The following is a 17,164-nucleotide window of genomic DNA, read 5'->3' as shown; positions in this document are numbered from 1 at the left end:
AGGAAAAAGGTTTAATCGCTAATGAATGATTATACCCCTTCGCACCTATTTTTTTTTTTATAATAATGCTCCTCCACGTTTCTACCACCGTTAACTGGGGTGGTAGTTCAACGGTTTGGATTTCTTTCTATTACCAATAGAGAGCATCGCGGTGGGGCTTATGGTTCATAGAAGTTGGTCAAAGATTTTGTACGTAGTAATAGTGTTAGCAAGAAAATATAGTACTCTTAGTAGCCAACTGACAATCACTAAATACCTGTAACTCTTAAGGATTGGAGAAAAACTAAGAGAAAAATTGCAAAGATAGACTTTCTATGATTAATTTTGATACCTTCTTTTTATTATAATTATACAGATATATACTGGTGATACCTCCCAAGGATAGAAGATGTCCTTAATTATGATGATACCAGTAAGATCTGTTGGCAATTAAGCGATATAACTCATATATAAGAAGTGATCCAACCATGAGCGTCTACATCACATCATATTCACTAGTTAACATCACAAAATTTGGAATCTATCAAACACCTTTGAAAAGTAATCCATTAAACATGCCCATATACCACTCTGATACAATTGCAAGCGACATCACTATATATCTTTACATAGTACCATGATGCAACGACAAAGACTAGATGTGGGCGTGACCCTAGTCATTGAAATAGAGTTATCTTGGATCAACCCCGCTTGAGACACTAAAACCACAAGCCCATCGCGACGACAATTCAAAACCTACTCTCCATTACACTAATGGTTTGCTACCGCATATGACATGATGTTATGCCTAGTGATAGGTATGTTATGCTTGACGTTGATATGGCTTCACATGGGCATGGCCATCTTTTTTATGACCTTGTTGTTATCATGTCCAATGACAATTCTCTCAGATTTGACATGAGCGAAGCAGATTCTAGCGACATTGAAGACAAATACCAGTGTTGGTCATCTGCAACGTGTAAGACTAGTTTTAGTTACATCCTGTCTTTTAAATAGTTTTAGAAAAAATTATGGTCTTTGAGTAGTGTCAAAACTTTTTTTTATGATAGACGTACTAGCGATACTAAGATGTATCAATCTTTTTTTCATATAATACGGTATTTCCTAGTGCTTCTTTAAAGAGCTGTAAAAATCACTCTGACAAGATAGTCAAAGACAAATAGTATAACCTCATCAGCTATCAACGATGAATGAAAATGACCTTTATGTTGTCAAATTCTACTCGCAAGTCGCAAGAAGGGTCCTTAGATGCCGGTGCAATCGATCAATTAGATGTGATCTCGAAGGTACTTTTTTTTTTTACCGTGTTTAGATCTAAACTTTTTCTTCAAAATTTTAATTTTTCTATCATATCAAAACTTTTTTACACACATAAACTTTCAATTTTTCCATTACATCATTTCAATTTCCACCAAAACACACCCTTTATCTCTTTTTTCCTACTTTTGAAGAAGATATGCCGTTGATCCTGTTGCTAGAGCCCGACATGCTATTTCTGTTGGAACACGCACCAATGAGCGTTAGCCTCGTTAGGCAGTAGGCTGTAGGCACAAAAATGAGAATGACTTTCGTGCCGACAAATTTCACACTCGGAGGTAGGGCCCTTTTCACGTGTAGCGGACGAATTGAATCAATCGAAATGTACGGGATCGGGTCTCTATTTTGCGTAGCTCTCTCTCTCTCTTCTTCTCTTTTTCTAGAAAGATGCATAATGGCGTACTACCGTTGAGGCGCTGATCGTACATACAAAGAGAGAAAACGGAGTGCGACTGGGCGGCGTGACACTTGGTGCGACGTGCACTCTTGGAATTAACACACTTCGTCAATGATCCGTACCAAGGATGACTGGATGAGCTCATTGACACATCGATGCTATGTCCTTTCTAACGTTGCAGGATTACAGGACGGTCGACACGGCAGCGAGACTTTTCCACGACGACACGTGTTGTTAAACCCACCGCGTCTGCATGCATTCAGGAATCTTGCCGCCAAAGGGCATCATATTCGTTGCACCATATCTCGCGACGCCGACTCGCGTTATGTGGCAGCGGAGAGGCGCACGACGCGTACGAATTATTGGCCAGCCCGTCCGAGGCGCGCGCGCGGTGGACAACCCAACGTCGAGGAGGACCGTGTCGGCACTCGGCACTCCGGCGGTCCGGCCGCGTATGTCGTCTTGTGTTGCGGTGCGGGGGATCGATGCAAATCCGAGCATGAGGGGATCGAGGTGTATTGCAAAATGGCGTTGGCCCACTAACTGCACAATGTGACATCATGCCTTCAAAACGAATAAAAGTGGTTAAGTAGAGACCCTCTTAGCTAGGGCGTTGACATCATGAAACAGCCCGGTCACCAGAACCGTGTAGCCTAACTCAACGGATGCACGGACCCACTTACACATATCACCCTACTTATACTTTTGTCATTGCGTCGTTAAAAGGATTAACCAGTGAGTGATATGGTTGGTTCATGTAAAAGAGTTAACTAGGGAGTGATATGCTAGGAGGGACCACACACGCATATAGGCAAATATCCAGGAACACGTCCCCTCTTAGCACACGTCGATATGTCTAGTGTCGACGCCATATGCCCGCACATTGATCCATATACGCAACCACGAGGGTTGACTCTGATACCATTCGTAATAACCCGGCCTCCAGAACCACGTAGCCCAGCCTAACCGATGGGCGGGGCCTACTTACACATACCACCCCACTTATACTTTTGTCCTCGCTTCATGTAAAAGTGTTAACCTGGAGTGATAGGGTTAGAAGGATATAAGCCTTTATCAGTTGGTTCCACTCATGCTAAACTAGTAAGCTAGTACTAAACATACGCACACAGCTCTCATGTGCCACACAGGCCAAATTCTAATTGGGTAAGGATGTTTTTTAATAGTAGACAACAGGAGTTCTACCGGATATATTAGAAGAAGAGAGTTGACCTTATTTATAAGGAAGACTAGGCCTAAAAACCATACAACTACATAATTTGAAAACCGGCAAAACCTTATACAGAAGACAAAAAAAGCCTATGACAAAACAACTACGAACCACAGAAGTGATCAAAGGAAGAGCAACACCTTCAAGACGAAGCCTCCAAGGAGGTGAACAACGACAGAAGCCGCTGCCAACACCCGCCCAAAACTGGACTGGATTTTCACCCAAAGGGGGAGAGAGTCCACAAGGCAACACCTCCAAGGAGGAAACGGTACCCACAGGCGTCGATGTCGCCGGTCCTGGAAGACTAGGCAGTGCTTTCGCCCAAGACTCCCTCCAAAGGTGTGGGACCTCCAAGAAGCCAGAGTAAGAGTATCGAGTGTTATCGTTGCCCAGCTCATTGGCTGAATCTGATGCAGCAGCTCCGACTTCGCCTTAACACAGAAACTCTAGTTCCATATGGGGTAAGCACACCGTTCCAAACTTGGCACTATGACAGGTTTAGACAGTCACAGGGCACAAGAAACACCGGCGAGGCCCAAGAGCCCTGACTACAGACAGACTAGACCACCACACGAACGAACACTTCTCCTCGACCACCGAAAGACTTCACGGCAGGGTCTGAAAGTAGACGGCCAAAAGAAGAGAGGAGCATCAAGGAGGAGAGGAGGCTTGCTAGGCCTGAAGAGGAACTGAGAGCTGAAGACCGGGCAACAAAGACATCGGTGTCTTCCATGTTTTCGGCGATGATCTCCGGGCTTCGCGGGACAATCCTTACAACTTCGGCAACCACCTTGAACTTCACCACCAGAGCGGAGAGAGGAGCGCAGGGGCAATCAGCAGGGCAACTAGTCAACTAGACAGAAGAGCTGGCGAGAGGAAGGGATGAAGGAATGGGGGGAGGGGCCTCCCCCATCTGCTTGTGCCAAGAGACGGCACATAGAGGAAGAGAGAGGAGGCAAGGGAGGAATTGGGTATCAGAGGGAGGGTTCTGCTTGTGCCGAGAGACAACACAGAGAGGAAGAGAGAAAGAAGGATAGAAGATGGTAGTTGAGGTGGGAGAGGGAGGTGGGTGGGGGTGGGGGCGGCCTCTGCTTCCGCCGGCGACGAGGGGCGGCCGGAGGGACACCCGATGCTCCCACCGACCACGGAGCCAGCTGTCGTCGCTACGCCGTGATTCTGCCACCCACACACCAGACTCGCCGCCTCGCGAGCCGCCTCGCGCCGCAGCGGCCACCGCCAGCCGCATTGCCTCCGCTTCGCGCTGCCAGTGGTCACCAGATCCAGTGGCGGTGAGGCCGGATATGCCACTCCTAGCCGGGATACCTCGCCGCTGCCACTCCCGCCGTCGGCGAACGCCATCCTAGCTCTCCAGCCGGCTTTACCAGTAGCGAGCTCCAGCAACGGTGAGGTTGGGGGAGGGGGAGAAGGGGGGCGGCGGAGGCGGTTGGGTTTGCCCTCCGGTCGCCTGCGCGTGGGCGACGCGGGGGGAACGGTGCTGGTTTTTTTTGGCAAGGATGTTGCACATCATTTATCCATTTTAGTAACAAATGATATACGAACTTATCATGTTGCCATTATACTTTTTAATTTTCATTTTAATGCTTTAAAATTGTTGATACACATACTATCTGGTCCCTATATTCCAAAATAAGTTTACTTATATATATTCATATATATATATATATATATATATATATATATATATATGAATATACATAGGCCAAAAATAAACTTATTGTTAAATATCTATGTCCACATTCATGTTGAAAGTAAACTTATTCTGATAACCCTATGTTGATATCCATATCCATAGTAAACTTATTCGGACAGACCTATATTTATATTCATATCTAAAAGTAAACTTATTATGCGACGGAAGGAGTATAATATAATCTAATCTATAAAGCGAAGTGAGCGTAGCTCATCTGTTTAGCTTCCTTGTGGTGGGACTAGCCTACCCAGGTTCAAATCATATATTTGATAGGGTGCTCGCATTTACAACTAATTATTCTTTTAGTAGTAGGTGACGTACCTGTCGACATCGAGACGTTTATAGTGACTTCGTTGATCTCAAGAAAGGTCGGCTCGGTCTTCGGGATGCGTTTATAGGGATAGGGTGTATGTGTATGCGTTCATAAAAATGAGTGTGTGCGTGTTATGGGCGTTAGCGCTTGTACTGTGTTTCATTTAAAAAAATTCTGATCTATAAAAACCAACTCAAGGGACTCACATAGTCATTTTGGGATACTCCAAGAAAACCGGATAAAATGGACAAAAGTGGACAGGATAAAAGATAGTCAGGCTCAACCTGTTTTGGGCCAGTTGATCTATTCTTATGAGGCCGAAAGAACGTTTTTTTGGGTATGGCCTACAATAAACAGTCGGCCACTTATCAGTGCAGTCCTGGTTCTTCTACTTCTCTCTGGGCTTGTTTTGGGCAAGTTTGAAACTCCAACCGATGGACTGTGTGAAGCACGCCGCGCGGTCTTCGATGGTGGGCTGGTGGCACCGGCTGGCACGTTTAATAGCAAGTGTGGTTTTCGATAGGAATAAGTTCACTTTGGGTCCCTCTATTTGTCGCCCAGTCTGATTTTCGTCCCTTGATCGCAAAACCGGGTACGACAGGTCCCTCAACTTACGAAACCGTTTAAATAAGGTCCCTCGGCAGTATTTGGTTTTGACTGAAGTGGTGCCTGCGTGGCTAATTGACTCGGTCTTCATCTGACGTGGCATTGACGTGCCGCATACGTGGCAATTCGATCCGAAAAATAATAAAAATTATGGGACCCACATGTCAGTTTCACACACACAATAATTTAAAAATGGTGGGGGCCACGTGGACCCCACCTGTCATCCTCACTCCCCCTCTTTCTCTATTCTTTTTTCTCTCTCTCTCTCTCTCTCCTCTCTCCTTCCTTCTCCTCCGTCGCGTCGTCGCCTTCTTCTCCGTCGCGTCGCCGCCTTCTTCGACGCCACTATCCGTGTCGCCGCCGCCGACCACCCAGACACCCTCCACGCGCGCTGGGACGATGGTCTGCACGAAAGCAAGGCGACGAGGCCAAAGATGGCGAGCATCTCGGCGAGCAGCGCCTCGGGCCTCCCCATGGCAGCCTGCACGAATGCCACCGCCGCGGTGCTGTTCGACGACGCGGCGTCCCTCCACCCCGCCGCGGTGTCCGCCGCCGCCGCGACGGCGTCCCCGGCGGCGGCGAAGGCGGCCACCACGGCCCCCTCGACGGCAGCTCTGATGGCGCGGATGAGGAGGCAGCCGAGGTAGCCCGGGAGCTGGACCAGCCTGAGCAGGAGCACGACGGCCATGGCGGCGCCCTTGAACACCACCGTGGAGGAGCAGGTGATCGTCATGCTCAGCCCGGTGATGAACAGCTTCGCCATGGCCATTGCCATCGATCGCCTCTTGTCTTTCTTTTGCCTGAACACGACGTGTTCTTGAGATTTCTTGATGAAAATTTGTCGAACACAAAATGTATGTTCTTGAGATTGAGCAGGGAGAAGAGATCAAAGAGGAAGAGATATGAATTTGTTTGGTCGATTGGTTGTGCCAGGGAGCTCACTTAGCCGTCCACCGCCCTTCTAGCTCACCGGCGGGAGAGGAGGGAGCTCGACACAGCTCGAGCGCGGCGTAGGCGGCGGAAGGACAACGAGCGCGGTGTAGAGGCGCTTGGTGATGCCGTCCCGGCGCGCGCGGAGGTCGGCGGCGGCGACATGGATGGTCTGGTGGTTAGCGAAGGTCGGCAGCTGTAACATCCCTGCCTAGGGCTTAATAGGATTACTAGAATACTCATATCAATAAGTTGCAACTTCTTTTCCAGAAGTCGATCTCTAAAGAACTCCAGGGTTAAGCGTGCTTGGCCTGGAGCAATTTGGCTTGGCCTGGAGCAATTTGGGATGGGTGACCGACCGAGATCCCAGGTGCGCACGAGTGAGGAGAAAGTGTGCAGAAAAGACTCGGGTGCGCACGAGTGAGGACAAAGTGTGCAGAAAAGACTTGTGTTGGTCTGTGAGGGCAGTCTATGACCTATGAAAGCTGCCAGATATAAGCGGGCCCGGCCTGGGAGAGGCGGGAAGTTACAAGAAGAGAGAAAGAGGGGAGAGGGAAGAAGAGAGGAGTGAGGCTGACATATGGGGCCCACATGGCCCCGCCATTTTAAAATTAATTCTTTTTGCAGCTGACATGTGGGACCACACTTCTTATTTTTATTGAGATATAATTGCCACGTAAGCGCCACGTCAATGCCACATGGGACGGAGACATAGTCAAACAAGCCACGTATGCGTCACGTCAGCCAAAACCGTCTTCCAAACCGTCGAGGGACCGCGTTTGCCCGGTTTTCGTAAGTTGGGGGACAGGTCATACCCGGTTTTGCGGTCAAGGGACAAAAATCGGACTGAGCAACAAATAGAGGGACCTAAAGTGAACTTATTCCTTTTCGATATTGTGATTGATTCGCTAGCCCTGCTCGATCGTCTTTACGCACTGTCTTGTGAACGCGAGGTTTCGGAAGTTGAAACCCCTCGTACGTGTCACGCCAAAAGAACAACAGGCATACATATGCAGCCAAGCAATCGGAGCAACGACCAAAGTTTTGATTGTTCCAGGTAAGTAAAGACACCTTGCAAACTTACTACAAGACCAGGCAAGTCGACAGCAGTTCGCGTGCACGATAACATCAAAAGAGAAGGGCTACTACACGAGAGTAGGTGAGCGACAACTGTGACCAGCGAGATGGGGGGAATGGCGCCTTGGCTTGGCTTGGTGGATCATCGATCGATCAGCGGGTGGCCTGGGGCTGGGCCTCTCCGGCTAAGCAGGCTAGCAGCGCTTCTTGCAGAAGCACTTGCGCTCGATGCCGTGGAACCTGCACTCCCCCCACGGGAAGCCCTCGGTCATGCAGACGTGCTCGCAGTTGCTCTTCCTCATGCACGCGCCCACGAACCTGTGGCTCTGCGACACGCAGTGCCTCGCCTCCGCCACCCTCGTCGTCCCCATCTCTGCACGCACGAATGGTACAGCACAATCCATCAAACGTAATCCAATACATCACATTGGTTCCTGTTCTTCTTCATACTACTGATTGACTGATGACGAGAGGACAAGTGTATGAACCTGAGGCGACGAGGATGAGGAGCATCAGGAAGAGGAGGGGCGCAATGCGGCGAGAGATGGGAGCCATTTGCTCTGCTTCCTTAGGAACACCTGCGCTCAACTATAGCGATGGAATCTGTGAGGATGTTGTACACGAACTTGAGCAGCTAGCACGGTCCGGGGGACGCCGGACTGTAGGGGTTTATATAGCAGTTTCGAAGTCCAGTTCGAAATTCAAAACTAGCCATTTCATATCAGCAGTGCATTGGAGACCGGGTTGGGTTAAAATTTCCAAATACAGCCAGCACCCGACACCCGGCAATCTCATTGGTACCGGTAAAATTCGCAGCGGGCAGGTGCAGAAAGAAAGTATTTGTGCGCTGGTTTAGAGGTGATGGTGCGCGCATGTGTGGATGTTTTTTTGTATTTGGAACGCCGAGGAGCTGGCTGGCAAGGGTCAGGCATGTTGATGCTGGCAGGCAGGCTACGAATTCAGTATGACAAGCTAGACAAAGAGCACGGGTAGCTACAATCGTCGTGTGTGTATTTGGCTTCGTAATGGGAGCTACAGCTACCGACCTGACAGTGGGATGGACGGGTACACGTGATCAGCGTTGAGGATGCGGCCAATCAGATTGAGCGGCGTGCATCATGAGTGTCAAGGCAACTAGTCGGTGCCGACCGGAGTCACTCAAACATGAATTCATTGGCAATCACATTGTGCTTGTTGGCTAACTTCACATGGCTTTCGGCCTTCGGGGTAGGTTGGGCTCCTAGCTACCGAACTAGGCCCCGTAAGGCCAGAAATTTCAGCCTGCAACACCCTGGGCCAGAGATTCTGTTCCAGCCTTGAGCCACGGGCCCAATACTAGTCCAACCAAATTGCCCACACTCCACGCAAGCCGGCCCAACTCCTTGGAAAGCCCTCTAAATCTCCATCCGTCAACACGCGTACTGCACTACTGCCTGTACATCCCGTGCTTCTCCGGCTCTCCGCTCTCTGCAAAAACGCGCCCGAGCGCATCTGCGTCGCGGCGTCGGAGCCAGAGAGCGTGCCCGGTTTTTCCTAGCCAACCCAACTCCACTACCACTACCGTTCCCGATCTCTGGTTCCCTGTGCCGAAACTTATCTATTCAACTACGAGTAGATGGGAAAATTTTCTGCTAGTGGTTGTGGTTGAGCCAATTGTTGGTGCAGTAGCACAATACGCCCATGTCATGCGTTAGTTTCGAGCCAATTGGGAGGTGAACTAACCTGAGAAATACATAGCAGATCGCTACGCGGGTTGTCACGTCGATACAGCTCCCTCGTCGAACTGGGGTCAGGGCATCACTGACTCCTTAAACAACCCGTTTCGCCTAGGGATGCCATGCTAATCTGGTCAACTACCAATCTAACCGATCGGATGATCGGATCACACCCTGATGGCGTGATCAATCTAGTCTTCTGTGTATATAAATACGCATGCACGAATCCTCCTAGTTCGCACCAAGCAAACGAGAACTAAGCAGAGGAGAACCAATCCTTGGATCAGTCACATTACAAACCAAGGATCACACGCGGCTTCCCTCCTGCAATGGCCGCTACTTCCGGCAGCTGCTTAGCCTTCGTCATGGCGCTCGCTCTCATTGGCACCAACGTGAGCTACGCCGCTCGCCTCCTGGCAGACGCCACGGAATCAGCTACTCCCACCGCGTCTCCTGCCGCCGTCCCCGGCAGCATCCCCGCCGTGCCGAAGCTGCCCGTGCCCACAGCGATGCCACCAATGCCAGCCGTGCCCGCGGCCACCGTACCGCAGGTCACGATGCCACCCATGCCTGCCGTGCCCGCGGTCACCTTGCCACCGATGCCAGCCGTGCCGGCGGTCACCGTGTCCACGGTCACGGTGCCACCCATGCCGGCGGTGCCGAAGGTCACGTTGCCGCCCGTGCCCGCCGTCGTTGTGCCGAAGGTGACGATGCCCCCAATTCCAGCCGGGATCCCCAAGGTGGCGTTGCCTCCGATGCCTGCCATTCCGGCCGCCAACGTGCCGGTGCCATTCCTCGCGCCACCTCCTTCGGCGTAGCGTAGGCATGTCCTGTTCGTGCACGCTTTTGCATTGCTCTTCCAATGGGTCTCTCATCTCGTGATCCGTCAGGTTTGGTTCAGTCGTAATTTGTGTATGTATTGATGCCTCTGTTGAGATTGTCAGTTCCAGTTCTGTTTTTGTATGTCGGATGTTGTACAGTGATCATTGAGTAATACAGTGTATATATTTCTTGTCATTACTCGAGCATACCTGAGTACAAGAACGCCTTGCACGCTACTAAAATGATCATCTGGATTCTTGAAGCATGATTATTCTCTTGGATACTTGTACACTCGAACTGTTCAACGCACGAATGTCAATGCGAATGCTGGCTTCCGTCTTCACCTTCTGTGGAGCGCTCAGTAAGGTACATTTCTGCAAGGGCAGTATGCAGTGCAGCTCCAATTGGGATAACATCCTCATCAACGAAGAACTTAGGGTTATGAACAGTGTGAACTGAACCAACTTCCTCGTTTCTAATACCAATGCCAAACATAACCCCAGGAACTAACTGTTGGTAGAAAGCGAAGTCTTCGCCAGCCATAATCTTCTCTCCCGGCTTCACCTTGTCTGGACCAAGTAATCGTCTGCCCACAGTTTCTACATGGTGATGCAGTTTCTCATCATTAAAGACAGCTGGATACATTGGGTAGTCGTCCCTTTTTATCTGGACAACTCCCTTGCATCTGTGCACAGCTGCCTGCCCTTCTACCACCTGGGAAATGGGACAACATTTATATTCAAGATCTACTGTACAGTCGAGCAAGTTATCTGATAGTTTGAAATAATGATTGTCCGCAAATATGCATACACTAGCACACTGTTAGCTTTGAGCGGATGCCACTTGCAAAGAAAAGGCATGAAGCACTGATTACAAGAACAGGACCGTAATCCATAACCCAGTTGGTCTAAATACAAGTTAGTGATAGCATTTTTTTTTTCTGTATATGCAATTGAATCTTGAATGTGTTGCTGAGTCTGAGAGAGAGAACAATGCAAGGTTAATGATATGAAGTCCTCAGCGGACTGCTATGAAAGTACTAGCAATGGTAACAGGACAACAAAGTTGTGCAAAAATGCTAATTTAGGCTTATAGAGAATAAAAGGATGCCATAGGGCTAACCTCCTTGACCCTTTTCTGTAGACGATATAGACCTTCAGTAGTGAGGCTCCTCAAAGTACCTCCGAATTCAATAACTGGAGGTGTGGCATCAATAGTGTTCCCACCCTTGACATAGGTAACTGAGAGCACCTGAAGGCAACAAATTAATAATATTCAGAAACATGCACAGTTTCCTGTTGTTTGCCCCAAACAGTTCTACTAGAGAATTTAAAGGTATCCAAATAAATTACAAAACATATTGTCTCAATAAATGTGAGAACTAAAAATCAAAATGAGTATCATGGCAGCATGCAAGAGTAGATTTCCCAATAAAATATCATCCCTTCTATGGCATATTAGGTGCCAATTGAAAATGTACAAGACCTTAACTTTTATCTCATGTGCTGATGACTAATGATCCACAATTGAACAAATGCATGGTTACAACATAACACCTTTTAGTACATGATCTAAAGTTGAGTTGACCCTGTAGCAGCTAGCACATCTGTCACGGCCCGGCAGCGGCCGAAGATTGTGTGGATGAAAGTGCAGAGGCCGTGGCCTCCATTGTCGAATTTGGCGAGGTATGGTGATAGATCGAAACAGAAGAAAGAAAAGAACGTGCAAAAGAGAATAAGGGCACGCAAGAGAAAGGAGAGACTTGAGGGAGAAAAGATATAGGAGATGAGGTGTTTGGTTTAATTCTTAATTCCTCCTGACGAATTACAACTCCTTAAATAGATACTGATACTAACTCTTCATCCTATCAAACTCCTAACAAACTCAAGAACTAATCTCTAAACAAACGGAAAGGTAAACTTCAGGAAGCCTTGTCAATCTTGCCGTGCGGCGCTTGTGCATGAGTCCTTCGACGATACGGAATATTTCCCCACATGACAACATCAAAATGCCGGAGCTTGTTATTAATAATTTACACTTTACCTTGCGCAACAAGAGTAATAACTGAATACTGTTCTAAAGAGACCCCGACTCACTAGCCCTAATAACATATTAACATGTCTATGACAAGAAAGAGATTTTTGTTAACCAACATGGTTTCATTCCTTCTCTTTCCATTTTGGCTTATGTGCAACACTTTTCTATAACACATTAACATACTAAATAAGAACTACCAGAAGTAAGTAATATTACTGAAATATAGTGCCATACCTGGCTGTGAAGAGGATCATCTTCTCTTGAAATGAGCTGCTGCAGGGATAGGATGACAAATGATGCAGCAACAATAGGATCCACATTTAAGTGTGGAGTTTCAGCCTTTCCAGTTTTACCTTCTATTTTTGCTTCATAAAAACATACAGCAGCTTGTGTAGGCCCTGCATGAGCTGCTATTACACCTGTTGGCATCCGATAGTCAACATGCATCCCGAATATAGCTTCAACTCCATCAAGAACACCATCTTTTATCATGTAAGATGCACCCGCACCACCTTCCTCGGCAGGTTGGAAAAGAAGTCTCACTGTGCCCTTGATCATAAAAGATAGATGTGACAAAAATGAATATCTGTTCATCCCTGTAATATCTAGGTGTATTCACTAGCATGTGCACTGAAAGATATTTGGAAAATCTGTAGCTAATGTAAAGTTTCAGATGGCTAGTATAATTTGTTGAGTTGCATCACAAGAATCATTTGAACGAGGAATTTGTCGATATTCCTTATCATCATGCAATGTCACTATACAATAAATATTTAACTCCAGGGAATCTCTTAAAACATGTGAAATGGCCAATGCTATGTGCATGAAAATCTGAACTTGCATAAGATCAGTTTACGACATCATGCCAAATTAAAACTGCAAAATCCTTTCAGATCAGAATAAATAAGAAAGCACACCTTGATCTGCTCCTTGCGCTCACTAAGCAACTTTGCAGCTCCCAGGAGCATCGCGGTGTGCACATCATGACCGCAGGCATGCATCACACCATCCACTTTGCTCTTGTGTTCCCACTCCACTAATTCCTTTACCACCACAACCAACCGAATGAAGTCAATTCAACGAAGAGAAACCCCGGTCGTAGTACAAATCAATCCCTCAAAATAAGCGATTTAGAGTGGAACTACGAACTAAAGCAAAGCATGAGCGATCAGAAGCTGCTCCGCATCCTTCACTCCTTGGTACCACCGATGGACAGAGATGCTGAGATGCAGGTTTTGGCATTCCTACAAGCTAGTACGACCGAAATCAGAAAAAGGGGGAAGAGGTGGGACCTGGACGGGGAGGGCGTCCATGTCGGCGCGGAGGGCGACGACGGGGGGGAGGCCGGAGCCGACGTCGGCGACGACACCGGTGCCGGCGACCGCGCGGGCGGTGAGGCCGAGCCGCTCCAGCTCGTCGCGGACGAGGGCGCTGGTGTGGTGCTCCCGGAAAGCGAGCTCCGGATGGGCGTGGATGCGGCGCCGCACGCCCACCATCCAGTCCCGCTCCTCCTCCGCGCGCCGCAGCAGCGCCTCCTCCTCGTAACCCGCGGAGGCGGAGGAGACGAGGAGGAGGAGGAGGAGGAGGAAGAGAGGAGCGGCCATGGTGAAGCGGTGGCAGTTGGAATTGGAAGCCTGACTTGGGGTTTGGTTGCCGGTTGCGCAGTGTAGATTGATACTGTTGCTCTCGCTTTGTTTGTGAAAGTTGACTCGTTTGTTTTTGTGGCTGATCGCTGTGGTCGCGGGAAAAAACCGTGCGATGTATGATACTTCGTTTACCGGTCCCACTATTCAGTGGGCCATGTGTTCTACTAGTGAGTACAAAAATCTTTGAAGAATTCCATATCCTGTACAGCTGCAAGCCGTGCAGCCCAACTGACTTTTCAATGGATGAAACGCTGCAAAGTCTTGTAGGAAGTACAGGTACTTCCCTGAGTGCGTGTTGGGCCAGATTTAATTCAACTTTCAAACTTTTACCATCTATATCAATTTTATCATACTGGAGTATACTTTTAAATAAGCGGTGCGGGTATATGATGAATCTGCCATCACCCTTATCACCAACTTTCTGTTCCTTATAAAGCTATACATGTGTGGTTAGCTCAAAGTATATACAAAATTCCAAGTGATAGATTTCCAGAAATTAACTGATGTGATATGCAAATTGATGGCAAAACGGTTTGATGATTAGATAGACTTAGGGCTTTAAAATGTATGACAATTGACAATGTTCTTATTTAAGATCCGTTGCAACGAGCGGACAATCAGCTAATGTTACAAAAAGTTTGTAAAAATCTAAAAATCTTATGATAATATGACAGTATTCTTCAAGGCAAACCTACGCAAAACCATTTGTTTCATATTTAAGCTAAGAATTTTGAGATGTTATTGATGATCAAAGTTTTAAAAGTTTGATCAAATCTTGTTCAAAAATATCAAATATTTATAATCGGAGGGAGTAATAAGAAACAATCAAAACAAATGCCCGCTGAACCCCAAATAAAAAATATTAGATGTAAAATAAATACCTTCCAGGAACATGTTTGAGCAAGCAACTGTCAATCCACTCATAAGACTGGTGGCGTAGGAGGTACAGGGGATAACGAATTAACGCCTGAGGAGACAAATGATTCAGCCCATTTACTGAAAAACAAAACAATCTTGGGACTCAAATCTGAGTCTTTCATCTCACTTTTTATTTTTTGGGAAATAACACAATCTGTAAGGCTAAGTGGCTCATTATGTTGATGAGTACTGCTTGATACTAGCTCTGTCTCACACTCACTGCTGAAGTGTTGATTTCTAGCTGCCTCAGTATTGGGAAGGTTGGTGATTTCACCTATTTGCTTGTGGTTTGTTTGATATGTTTGTGTATATCTTCGTGAAGAACAGCACGAGTGTATGATCTACAAACTTGGTATGGACTATTCAGTAGGCGCCTCATCATTTCGTTCGTATTGTGCCAATGAACCCTGCACTGAAAAATGAGAAAAAAATATCAGTACAAGAGTTGAAGATATCAATGCAATGTATTGATGCACAGGCACAGGTAGATGGTTTGCTTGGTTGCAACATTGTATCGAAGGATGGGGCTGTATGCTAGTAAGCAGACCCGCTATTATATGGCGCGGATATATTTCAGTTTTCATGCTGGAGAAGTATAAGTACAAGCACAGGTTGACAGGTAGAACCGTAGAAGGTTTGCTTCATTGCAACATTGCATAGAAGGATGGAACCCAAATTAATTTTACTCCTCATATGAGCTCACAACATTACAAGTACAGTGCAAACTTGTAGAGATCAATACGATATAAATGAGGGTATAGTGCTTCCAGAAAAGATTTATCGACTGTATCTACTATCAGTTGCTAACACAGGCAGGAAAACTAGAAGAAAATATTCTTGAAGGAGCTTGACGAGCATTGCGGTGAAAAAAGATGGGCTGATAAGTGCCCAAGACTTTCCCCATTAGCACAAGAGGGTTTGCTACACAGTATGCACGCAATGCACCGAGGCATTTATTTTTTCTAATTGAGCAATTCACCACAACAGCCTGAGTTACTCTGAAATGATTATTTTCTTAAGGAGTAAAGTTTGTATTTCTATTTCTATCTTTTATGCTGCTGAATTTTGGAGATTGTTATCCTACACTCCTACCTGAGATGCGTACCATATTCAGCATACTACTACTCGATACATCCTTCACAACAAACACGTTGCTCATCTCTTTGCAGTTTTTTTCTTTACATTTGCAAAATGTAAAGATTTCAGTTTTCAATCCCCAACTTTCCTAATGCCACAATTATCCACAACAAGGTAGTTGAAGAAGTCTAGTACCACCAGCAATGGTACAGTAACATGTCCACAGTCAAACACTGATTATCACTAGGATTGGGAAGATAGTAAACGGAATAGTTCTCATCATTGCTCATTTCCCTCTCATCAACAAACCCAAACCCCCCTAACCTAATTTCTCTAACATTTTAAAAGCAAACTAGCAAAGTCCTCCCCACCATCTTAGTTCCCAAAAACCGCCTCCTTAGAAAACTACCTAAAATATCAACCCAAAAATCGGATAAAAAAAAAAACTAAACCCCATAATTCCAAATGCCGTTGCAACGCACTGGTATGCACAATATAGATGAAAATGTTAGACATGATAAGCACCGAATCATCAGTTCCTCACCTCATCCTACCCATGGAACTGTAGCAAGAGATCCATGGCAGCGCGCCGCCGCCCCTCCACGTCCAGAGGAGCCGGCGCGGCCTCCGGCACCACGCAACCGCCACTCGAGCGGCGCCCTAGGGGCCACGACGGCGGCACAGGCCGCTTCCGCCGCTTGCTCCCCTGCAGGGCGCACTCCCGGAGACCCTCCTCCACCTCCTCTACCATCTGCTGCTCCCCCTCCCCCTCCTCCTCGCAGCCGTCCGCCATCGGCTGATCGTCGCTGGACGAAGAAGAGGCAGGGACTGAGACGTCGAGGCGATAGAGGAAGCCGCCTATAGTGGCGTGGGCGTCACGGAGGGCGACCACCGCGGCGGCGGCGGCTTGGGAAGAGGAGGAGGGTGCGGAGAGCGCGGCGGTGGCCTCGGCGGCCCGGTGGATGGCAACGGCGAGGTCGGCGAGCGGCGGGGCTTGTTGCTTCGGCGGGAGGTCGAGCTCCATGGCTGGCCGAGTGAGGCCGGGACGGCGAGTTCCCCGTGCAAAGTCGGCGATCCGGCGGCGGCCGGCGGGTACGGCTGCTTTGTGCAGTGGCGTAAACCACTGGAAACTTCGAGAAGTGTCAGTAACAAATCACCATGGAGCATTTCCGGCCCAACTATTTTGGGCCGTACGATTCCCCGTTTCGGCCCAATCAATATGGTCCGCACGTCCACCGTAATCCCGTTTCAGCCCAACTATTAATGGTCCAATGGGCCTCACCGCCTCATGCTGTCCGGCCGTCCCGGCCTACCTACCAGCGATTGGCAGCATCAGCCAAGGAGGACAGCATGACAGCAGATGAGAGCGA

The 17,164-nt window shown here is 47.8% G+C and overlaps 4 protein-coding genes across 4 annotated transcripts; 1 reads left to right on the top strand and 3 right to left on the bottom strand.

Annotated features, from left to right (window-relative positions):
• Window positions 1–7,523: 7,523 nt before the first annotated feature.
• On the bottom strand, window positions 7,524–8,214 carry LOC127770498 (defensin-like protein CAL1). The gene is made up of 2 exons (XM_052296234.1): window positions 8,068–8,214; window positions 7,524–7,952 (listed from the first exon to the last, which is right to left on the bottom strand). The coding sequence occupies exons 1-2, from the start codon at window positions 8,132–8,134 to the stop codon at window positions 7,774–7,776; spliced, it is 246 nt and encodes an 81-aa protein (XP_052152194.1). The 5' UTR covers window positions 8,135–8,214; the 3' UTR covers window positions 7,524–7,773.
• A 1,409-nt stretch (window positions 8,215–9,623) lies between these two features.
• Window positions 9,624–10,112, top strand: LOC127770495 (protein PELPK1-like). Its single transcript, XM_052296232.1, has one exon. It carries the CDS (start codon window positions 9,624–9,626, stop codon window positions 10,110–10,112), a length of 489 nt encoding a protein of 162 aa, XP_052152192.1.
• A 168-nt stretch (window positions 10,113–10,280) lies between these two features.
• LOC127770494 (IAA-amino acid hydrolase ILR1-like 5) lies at window positions 10,281–13,876 on the bottom strand. The gene is made up of 5 exons (XM_052296231.1): window positions 13,446–13,876; window positions 13,071–13,196; window positions 12,388–12,702; window positions 11,239–11,367; window positions 10,281–10,830 (listed from the first exon to the last, which is right to left on the bottom strand). Exons 1-5 carry the CDS (start codon window positions 13,755–13,757, stop codon window positions 10,432–10,434), a joined length of 1,281 nt encoding a protein of 426 aa, XP_052152191.1. The 5' UTR covers window positions 13,758–13,876; the 3' UTR covers window positions 10,281–10,431.
• Window positions 13,877–14,587: 711 nt separating this feature from the next.
• Window positions 14,588–16,829, bottom strand: LOC127770496 (uncharacterized). The gene is made up of 2 exons (XM_052296233.1): window positions 16,339–16,829; window positions 14,588–15,129 (listed from the first exon to the last, which is right to left on the bottom strand). Exon 1 carries the CDS (start codon window positions 16,816–16,818, stop codon window positions 16,345–16,347), a length of 474 nt encoding a protein of 157 aa, XP_052152193.1. The 5' UTR covers window positions 16,819–16,829; the 3' UTR covers window positions 14,588–15,129; window positions 16,339–16,344.
• Between the last annotated feature and the right edge of the window lie 335 nt (window positions 16,830–17,164).

The sequence above is a fragment of the Oryza glaberrima genome, chromosome 4 (genome assembly GCF_000147395.1).
Source record: "Oryza glaberrima chromosome 4, OglaRS2, whole genome shotgun sequence".
NCBI classification, from domain to species: domain Eukaryota; kingdom Viridiplantae; phylum Streptophyta; class Magnoliopsida; order Poales; family Poaceae; genus Oryza; species Oryza glaberrima.
This window is presented reverse-complemented; position numbering and strand designations above follow the sequence as displayed.

Coding starts and splice junctions, on each gene's coding strand:
- LOC127770498 (XM_052296234.1), bottom strand. CDS start 8,134: ATGGCTCCCATCTCTCGCCGCATTGCGCCCCTCCTCTTCCTGATGCTC. Junction 7,953..8,067: donor CCTCATCCTCGTCGCCTCAG/GTTCATACACTT, acceptor TCGTGCGTGCAG/AGATGGGGACGACGAGGGTG.
- LOC127770495 (XM_052296232.1), top strand. CDS start 9,624: ATGGCCGCTACTTCCGGCAGCTGCTTAGCCTTCGTCATGGCGCTCGCT.
- LOC127770494 (XM_052296231.1), bottom strand. CDS start 13,757: ATGGCCGCTCCTCTCTTCCTCCTCCTCCTCCTCCTCCTCGTCTCCTCC. Junction 13,197..13,445: donor TGGACGCCCTCCCCGTCCAG/GTCCCACCTCTT, acceptor GTGGTGGTAAAG/GAATTAGTGGAGTGGGAACA. Junction 11,368..12,387: donor ATGATCCTCTTCACAGCCAG/GTATGGCACTAT, acceptor TGTTGCCTTCAG/GTGCTCTCAGTTACCTATGT.
- LOC127770496 (XM_052296233.1), bottom strand. CDS start 16,818: ATGGAGCTCGACCTCCCGCCGAAGCAACAAGCCCCGCCGCTCGCCGAC.